General features: G+C 35.5%; 1 protein-coding gene across 2 annotated transcripts; it reads left to right on the plus strand.

Moving 5' to 3' along the window:
- Positions 1-3,699: 3,699 nt before the first annotated feature.
- Positions 3,700-9,049, plus strand: LOC147853493 (uncharacterized). Of its 2 annotated transcripts, none has more exons than XR_015531215.1 (13): positions 3,700-3,888; positions 4,935-5,003; positions 5,086-5,205; positions 5,374-5,489; positions 5,592-5,706; positions 6,107-6,199; positions 6,872-6,964; positions 7,417-7,491; positions 7,671-7,790; positions 7,960-8,031; positions 8,119-8,347; positions 8,472-8,525; positions 8,649-8,696. XR_015531215.1 is itself a non-coding variant. In XM_087332568.1 (13 exons), the coding sequence occupies exons 1-13, from the start codon at positions 3,766-3,768 to the stop codon at positions 8,883-8,885; spliced, it is 1,188 nt and encodes a 395-aa protein (XP_087188694.1). In that variant the 5' UTR covers positions 3,705-3,765; the 3' UTR covers positions 8,886-9,049. The 2 variants fall into 2 exon arrangements, 1 of the variants encoding a protein (XP_087188694.1); XM_087332568.1 differs by lacking the exon at positions 8,119-8,347 and adding an exon at positions 8,796-9,049 and having other exon boundaries at positions 3,705-3,888.
- Positions 9,050-9,934: the final 885 nt, after the last annotated feature.

The raw sequence follows: 9,934 nt of genomic DNA on the forward strand, positions 1-9,934 counted from the left end.
CTAAAATTTGTCTTCAGAAGAGCATCAATCTCAATGTTCATCACCAAAAGGGATGTTGTTCTAGATTTTGTCAAAAGGTCCAATGCGCTTCACTTACACCACTCCCAAGAACAAATACTTCTTAATATGTGTAGGAGAACTATCATCTCTGGTGCAACTTCAATCTTGCCCTTGTTATCCAATAAAAGTAATCTTGTATTAGATGTTAAATGCATGAATTCTACCATGTCAACTGATCTGATCTTAAATCACCATCAAGAAAGAAGAATACTACAACAAGATCACGACGATGTTTTCCCATTAGAACATATGCATTTTTAATGCAACAACTTGCTTTTTCTACTCCTGAAAATCTCGAGTTAGAAATAAATACAAAACTTTATCTTTCTCATCTCTGCTCAACTTAAAAAGACTCATTAAAACATTCTTGTGTTGTAAAGCAAGGTATAACAGTGCACAATTTTTGGGATCCTTTTTAGATGAGTATTGCACTCTAGCTAGCTTCTCCATCCTCACACGTACCTGACCAACATCAGTTAACCAAAAACCGATTCCTAATGTTCGCACGACTTGCCATGCGTGTTTATGTAGATGCACTCGGTATGAAAGGTCACTTCTCTGTCTAAAGCCATGGTCGTTTTCAACTGCTCTTGTACTGCTATAGACAAGCCTCATGCCTCATATCGGTGGAGGAAATACCCAAAGTGGTGGTTGATACCTCAAACGTATACCACCATTAACCATGCAAATAACTTCATCCTTTCCCATCTCTTCTTAAAAACCTCTTACTTTCGTAAGACTAGTCTAAGATCTGAAACACCTTTGATAACATCATATTCTCCTTTTGGTGTATGCACAACATCCACAACATTCAATTGACTACATCCACAACATTCCATTGAATTTGCTGAAATATCCTTCAACATCTACTAGTCCACAAAAACCCTATAATTATTGAACTAATTGTCTCCCAAACCACTCCATTCTAGACCGAATTAATAAGCATACATGGCAACACTTCCTCAACATATTGACCTCTTGTATATAATGCAAAGTTAACCTTTTCTTTTTCATAATCTTGTACCTCATCCTTAATATCAACCCACATCACTGCCCCCCATTTATATACTTTAGAGCCATAAACCTCATGCAAGAGACGTAAAAACCTTTTCCAAACCAATTTGGCAGCCATACATGACCAAAATAGGTGATTCCGCGACTCCACTTCTAACCCAAAAAAAATCACACATCTTATCCACATCTTTACAATACATCTAAAACCTAACAAGTACCGCATAATTAACAATCAACCATCTAAATAGAATAATCTTCTTTGGAATTTGCATAGCCCATAACCATTTCCAAAATGTTGTCATGTGAGTATGATCAACATTATAAGTCAACCATGTTGTAGCTGTTATCACCCATTGAGGTACCCTATGTTGTATCATCTCCCTTCCCAATCGAACGGAAAACTGAAAAAACGGAATTGGCCTAACATCCTCCCCAGAATATGATGTAAGTAGCCACTTCCATTCCCCTGGGTCCCATTCCAATTCATATAATGGTTTTTTCCCCACTACCCATAGATCCCACCATGGATGAACATCATTAGGATTAGGGTCAAGGACCCAAACCTTATCTACCTTAGCTAGAATTCTAATAGGTTTTAATATAGCCTCAACCAAACATTCATCTTCCTGGGGAATCATCCGTAATCGTCCATCATGTAGAACATCATAACTTAAGAAAGTATCATCATATCTAAGGCCACAAACTCCAAGTAAAACCTGAAAAATTGAAAATAATCCCACCCACTTATGACAATTAGAAAGTATATTATCCTGCAAGGGTAACTTCAACTTCCTTAACTCATCAACTATCACCTTTCCTCCTCTTATTCCTCTATACTCTTGTTGAATAATATGAGTAGGGTTGTGAACAAACTGTTGCCAATTACTAAACGATGAGGCAAAAGATAAATCCACGTGAGCCCAATTTAATCTGACTCTCCTCCCCAACCAAAGTGATACTAATGGATGGGAGCTGAAACTAATGTTATTTAATTTCATGGTAGTGCAATACTTACTTTATTGAATAGAAACGTGGGAGACTCTATCCCCCTTAATGCATGGAATGAGATTTAGAATGAAGCAAACAATTGGGAGTTAAATCGACCACACTCTACAAGCTTATGCTCATTGAAATAGATGTTCAACTTGTAGAGACATTGGTGCTACAAAGGATATAGATGCATTAGTAACAATTACAAAATACACCTTGCTTAAAATGTTGGAAGTAAGCTACAAAAGAATCACAAGAGCAAAAATTCTCTCATGTGATTGGGTAGTTGATGTTAAAAATCGTTTAAAACATGGGGTATAAATGATCTCTTAGAGATTTCAAGTAATGCTATGAAATGTGGAGTTGTCAAGGAAAGGTTAATGAAACCACTAAGGAAGAAATGGGAAAGATGTTGGAATATACATTACAAACATCAACCTTGAATGTTGGGTTCAATATAAGGCAAGAAAATTGATTGATCTTATTCAACCTTATCTCATTACTAACATGAATGTTTAGTCTTGTAGAGCTCTCACACTTTGTCAGACTCGATCACTCAAGCTCGGTATTGAAGTTGCATTATGACATCAAAATGTGTCAAATATAAAGGCATGTAATGCATGGAGGAAGGACTAGTAGATGATGCACATCACTTCGTTTCTACATGCTCAACTAGTATAATTTGTGAAAGCTATGATGACACATTAAGAAGGGGCGAGAACTTGAGTGTCACACACTAAAGAGAACACATAGAAGGTTGACTTATACATGTATGCCTTCCTCACAGTGAGAGTTTGTGCTTCGACATGTGAGTGTTGCTTGTTAGGAAGGAGACATGTATCAAGAAAACTTGTACACTGTGGTTCCATGGATCAATATTGGCCTCTTTGAAGCTAAAATATATCTACTCTAATATGATGGAACCTATACATAACCAAAAGTGAGGTAAGCACAACTTTGACTTTAGTCCTACTAATGGATCCTATACATAACCACGGCTTAAGGTAAGTTCAACATCGACTAGTGCGTCATTTTCAAGTCCTCTCTATGAGAGAGAGACTAGAGAATTGTATTGTCTATTGATGAGTATGTGTGACAAACTCTAAATTAAGAAATTTGGGGATTTCTCAATTTATAGTTCGAAAATACTTAGATCTAAAATAGTTAACTGTTCATCAATCCCATTCCCAAAAGACCTAGATTTTTGTTAATATAAGACAATGACAAATTATCGAGACTCAAACATTCAACCGAAGAATAGAAAACAACACAATCCAAATTGGATATATATTGACGACATATTGAAAGCATACCTACGTGACGACATCCATATAGCTATGGATTTGAGGGAACTCTTTGTGTAGAGATTCAACTAATAGGAGGTCTAGGGTTATTCGTCTAGACATAACAATAGAGTAGGGTAGAGATTCGAGGTCTAATCGAAACACAAACAACACAATAGAGTAGAAGCTCAAGGTTCGCCAGTTGTTTGATTAGGCATAAAGAAGTAAGAGAATTCCCGATGGATGTAGTTCGAGCTGCCGTGGTTGGTTGGTAGTCAGGTGTTCGAGTCCTCGCGACATCTAACTAACGAAAGTCTTGTGGGACATGCACACACACACACACACACACACACACACACACACACACACACACACACATCATGACAATAGAAAACCTCTGCTTTTTGAAAAACAACTCATGCAAAGCTTCCTCTTGTGTGTGTTTTTTTTGTATCCTAAAGCATTGCTTTTGTTCTCCTTCTTGCACTCACTCAGCTATGGCATGGAGGGCTTCGTCCATGCTCGCCCTCTACACACCCATGTAAGTCTCTCTCCCTCACTCAGCTATGCCATGGAGATTCTAATTATGATAATTGAGAAATTAGTAGGATAGAGAGGAACAGAGTGATTAGAGCAGATCACGTAAAATTCATCAAGCTAGAGACAGAGAAGAAACCCTGGGGTTAGAACATGAGTGATTTGAACTCAAATAATCAAGTAAAGCACAAAAGAAGGACTTGGATCAATCCCCGTTTAGATGGAAACAATTGCTCTGTTTTCCTAAACCAGGGTGTAATTATATATATGCGCGCCCGTGTGTGTGTGTGTGTTATAAGGAGAAATTACTTGAGGAGCAAAAGAAGGACAAAGTGATTTAGAAGACTTGTATCTTCCAGTTAAGACACAAGTGATATAAGATGGGTCTTCATCAGTCTCTGCTCTTACACATCACACAATGAGTACAAAAAGGCAGAGTTATTGAGGCATATAATCAATCTAGAGACAAAAATATCTCTGATCGTACTCTCTGGTATCACGTGGTTAAAACTATATATTTATGGTTCACTTATTATTCCTGTTCTTACATATATCACAAAATGAGCAAGTGACTAACAGTGTTTGATTCGAAGTCGGAAAAATAGAGAACTTTGGATCAAACCGTGTATGCCACTTGGGTTTTGGGACAGCTCACAAAAGTTAATGGAATGTTAATATTGACGATTTATGAAGCCATTCTTGCTACATATAAAGAAATAGTAAGAGCTATCGATAAAATAAACTTTGCTAATCTCCATCTTTGATCAAAACATCTTTTTTATTGAAAATCGTGGCTGCTTTAAGTCAGAAGAAAACATAGGACTCCCAGGGGAAGCATGTGTTTTTGAATCTAATTATTGACATTTTTGCCTTCCACATGGTCTATTTTACTTCTAAAAGCATTCAAAAGAAGTAAAATTTTATATATGGTGATGGTTGCAACCCCATGTAGTACACGGGTAATAGATGTATCCTGATGCTTTTTCTTAGGCAGTTAGTCATATGTTGCCTGTATTCTACTTGAATTAATCCATGTATTGCACATGCCAGGTTTTTATCCAATCCTTTGACAGAAGTGCACAGAGAAGATTTTCTTGTCATGGGTTTCTAGACAGCAAGGTACTGTGAAACATGGGATTAGTTTCTCTTTTGTCATCGTATTTATTTATGAGTATTGTTAAAATGTCTTTATGGTGAGCAGGATTCGTTGGGATCCAAAGTGGTTTACAAAGAGTCAAATAGGCAGTCAAAAATTTCTTGTTTGAGATCTCAGCCTCCACTCACCAAAATAGAGGAATATCAATGCTTTGCAGATGTGCAGGTATCTTATGTATGCATGCATAAATTAAAATATTATTGAACCGTTGTCATTCTTTATGCTTGGTATATCATGAATGATACACATGACTACCACTTCTGTAAAGATTAAATCATTTCCCTTTCTTTGGCTCACATATAACAAGCATAATTTGTTCTTGCTTACTTTAAGGATCTAGTCTCTCTTGAAGGCAAGAAAAATGAGCTGGAAAAAGAACTTGGTCGAGCTCCAACATATAAAGAATGGGCAGGTTATGTAGGATGCTCAATTTACAATCTTTATGCAAGGTAGTTTCGTGTCATCAAGTTATTAGTTATTTTGCAGATCTTTCACATAAGTCTTCTATAATAAGCTAATTAAAGGACGGAAATTAAATTGTCAACTTATAGAATTGGAAAAGGGAGGGCTGCAAAAAGGAAGATGATAAAGGCAAATCTTCCTCTAGTTTCTTTCATTGCAAAGGAGTTTCAGGGGCGGGGCCTTTCTCACCGAGAGCTTTTCCAGGTATATCTTGTGCATATGTATTATTTCTAGTTCATATTCTATTGTCAAATAGACATGCGATGGTGGTGGCATTGCCAACCTTAGAAAGAGAGAAAAACAAGCTGATCCTTAGCTATACTTGCATTTATAATGCATGTTGAGTATTCTCATTGATAAGTGGAAAATGAGTAATGGGGATGTAGATTGTCTTCATAATTGATCAAGCTACTAAAATGTAAGTCAGTAGAGAAACATCGAGAGAGATTTGCTATTATGAGGAATGAAATAAGGAGGAAGATAGCATGCTGGTTAGGTACTACTTTTAATGCAATCATGCAGAGAGTTAAGCCTTTTGTAGTTAATAGTGAAGGAAGGAAATTCTCTTTTTTGGTGATGATTGATATTTTTCTTTCATTACCAGGAAGGAGCCAAAGGCCTTGTGAAGAGCACCGAAAAATTTGACATCTCTTTTGATACAAAATTCTCCACATACTCTTATTTCTGGATTCGACAGGTATACTCTGGAAATTTGTAATATTGATACTTGGAGTTTGTGGTTGAATATTGTTATATTTTCTCTTTGTTTTAGTTATTTGAATATATACAACTTTCAAAAGATTTCACATTATTTACTGGGTTTTGGTAAAGCAATTATAAATATGAAGATGCATTAGATTTAGAGTTGTTGATAAATCCTCCCGTAAGTTGATACAAGGTGAACTCTAATAGTCTGAATGTAGTTTATTGGCAAGCAAAGAATTCTAGTATATGTTTTCTATATACATCATATTTCTGGTCAACAATCTATGAGTCTGTTAATTTGGAAATCTTGGGGTTAAAGAATTCAGAATTTCTTACGAATCCTGTAAGAGCAAGAGAATAAAAACATTCACTTGGTAAAATTGCTTGAATTGGTGTCAAATTAATTTTGTTGAAACAGTTAATTTTTTGAATACCTAAGGTGTTCTAATTAAAAAGATTTTGGAACTGTATTATTACAAATTGCTTGAATTGGTGTCAAATTAATTTTGTTGAAACAGTTAATTTTTTGAATACCTAAGGTGGTCTAATTAAAAAGATTTTGGAACTGTATTACCAGAAAGAAAACACTTGTTTCTGAAAGATAATGTACGTGTCATGTGCTACATCTGACTGCTGTTTTTGTTTCTTGAAACATTTTGAGTAGAGAATGTCAGCTGCAGTGTATACATTACAAAATTTGTTTGTGATGGCAAGATCAGCACAGAAGACAGCAACGTATGTGTTGCAATGCAAAGATGTAAGTGATACTCGTTAATCAATCAAATGATCCTCAAATAGCTAAGTTTGTACATGCTTGTTAGTGATGAATTTCATACTGAAACCAAGATCCCAGCTTCAGAAGGTACAAGAATTCCATGATGATCAATTAACTAAACCTTAATACCTTTCTAGCAAAGGTATTCCTGTTGAGGTTTTCTACATATTCCTAAGTGGGTAGTAATACGACAACCCTTAGTGATCAAGAAAATGTATAGACATGCTTCTTGAGACTCTTTGATTCAGCATATGGTATTTGTTGGTTATGATTAAACATGAAATCAAATGAGCTTTATTTCTGATGTTATAATGAAGCACCTCATTTTTCAAAATCACAATTTTCATGGAATGATGATTGGTCGTTATTGTATTTAAAAGAAAAATTATTATGACCCAAAATTTATCTTATCTAAATTAATTGCAAACTGTCAGGAATTTCGGGAGATAAATGGAAGAAACCCATCTATGGATGAGCTTTCTGCATTCTCAAAACTAAATAAGACAAAGGTAAGCTGAGTCATCGATCTCTATGTAAAACACAAAACATAAGCCATGAATGTAATCTTTTATCTATTCATATAATGGGGTATCTAGATATACTGTATATAATATAATAGCCTTTTCTTACATGACCTTTCTTCTTTAATAGAAGTTTATAGTAGTTATGTCTTTAAATGTTTTTTCAGATAAGAGAATCATTATATGTGGTAAGATCCTCGAAAGCATTGAATTTCCAATTCAAGGATGATGAGAACCGTTCAGAAAATATGGATCTTGAGGATGTGGAAAGTGATCTATCATGGATGGTATGTATTGAAAACTTTTCTGCAAATATGGCCGTTTGCAAACAAATGGCGTGTTAAACCCCAAAAACATTTGCTATAATCCTTGCTCTCAAGATTTTTCTGGGTGGTGCTTTTATTATTATTAAACCTTACGTATATAAATAACAATTCATTTGTTTGCTGTTTTCAGAAGTTATTGCAGAATGAGTTGAAGGCTGAGCTGAGAATGATTTTCAGTCAACTAAGCTCCCGTGAGTTGCAGGTGTCGACATTTTTATGGCATTGGTTCATTTCTCTTTCGACTAAACTCTCTACAAACTTATTACCATTTAGCTTTATTATCATGTAGAGAAGTCAAATTAAGCAGGTTATATCTTTTGAGGTAAACCAAGGATGGAAACATACAACATGAATGCTGTCATGATCTTTTTCTTTCGCGTTCATTAGTCTATTCTCTCTCTCTCTCTCTCTCTGTGGCTGTTGGGTTGGTGATTTGCACACCATAGCATGAAAGTCATAAATTTCAGAGAACCCACTCAAGTTCCATCCTCACCATAGGCTCCGGCTCGACCCCATAGGTTGTATATTGGTCTCCTGTAGAAGTTATGTAAATAAGTGTGAGCCTAGCATAGTTAGGTCATATATACTTATTACTGATACATAGACTTTGCTCAGTTTAACAACGTTATGTTTTGCTAACAGGTTGTAAAAATGAGGTATGGTTTGTTTGGAGGCTCTCCTCTAAGTCTTGTGCAGGTGGGTGCATGCCGTTGGTTTCAAAGTATTCTTACGTTTCGCACCTTTTTACTTTTTGAAATAAATCAGATTGTTCATTCTTAATATATATTGTGAAGTTCTGTTTTCCTGAGTCTTTTGTAGATTGCAATAGCTTTGGATGTAAGTCACGAATCAGTTAGAATGGCAGAGGTTCAGAACTTCGCTTTTTTTTTTTTTTTTTTGCTGTTTTAACAAAAAGCTAATCATGTACATGAATTTACTACTAATGAGATTGAATGAAATATACAGAAAAAAGCTCTCCGAAAATTGAGGAGTTCTGCAGATGTGAATGGTCTCCGTCATTATCTATGGGCTGCAGAAAAGTTCAGAACAGAATGATTTTTTAAATTAAATTTCCCTCTTTACACCCATCTAGAGGGGAGGGCCCCTTGATTGTTGGGAGGAATCTTTTTGCTATAATTCTGCAAATTCAATTCAAATTCAACAAAGCCATATTTGTATGAACGATGATCCTATAAAGAAATAAATAGTGTTGATATTTATGGAGTTTGTCTGATTCATCAACCACTCTCAAAACCATAATGTATTATTATATACGATATAAGTTTATACTGCATCAACGCAATTACTGGTGGACGTAGACAATTCTTGCTCATGGTCATGAGCAGGCAGTAGATGGGGGTAGGGCAGACTGTTTGATCTGAAGCTTTAACAGACATGAAACGATCATGAAACAGACATGAAATCAAGAAAAAATTCGTGCCAAATAAACTGACAGGTTCTATACAACGTACTGTAGAGACAAAATCAGATATATGACCATTGAATTGCGTAGAAACAGGCAAGGGTAACAAATTTTTGAAAGTTAGAACTTAGAATAGATAACTATTTAAGGAGTTGTTGGTGAATGCACAGGTTCAATCAACAAGCCAGTTGAAGCCAATACTAGAGCCCAGAAATTAACATGTATTCAAGGTCTAGGTATTGTAACCACAAAGATGCAATTAGAGGTGATATCATTATAGCTGTGGTGAAAGCAGCAGTACCAATATGCCTTTGAAAAGGTCTGAACTAGTAGGGAAATGAAACAAGATAAACAGAATGATTCTCATATTTGATGCCAACTCAATTGCTATGTAAATCAGGAATGAAATCATAGACGAACTCAAATTTTTGGTTCAGTTGCCAGTGAACCAAGATACAGGCACAACTTGGAAATATACTGTGTGAACAAGAATGTAGTAAATACCATACATGGAAGTGTGAACACAGATTTAAGTACCCTGATATTGTACTGTTTCACAAGAGAATCTTGGTGATGTACTACTATCATTGTTTTGCATTTGATCATAGATACATTACAACCACCACCTTGCTGTCATCCATAGGCCATACTTAAAGAACAACTAATGTTAACATTTCAACTA

Source organism: Azolla caroliniana, unplaced genomic scaffold (assembly GCF_043228905.1).
Source record: "Azolla caroliniana isolate FFs.n. ecotype wild unplaced genomic scaffold, voAzoCaro1.0.p SCAF_16, whole genome shotgun sequence".
Taxonomy (NCBI): domain Eukaryota; kingdom Viridiplantae; phylum Streptophyta; class Polypodiopsida; order Salviniales; family Salviniaceae; genus Azolla; species Azolla caroliniana.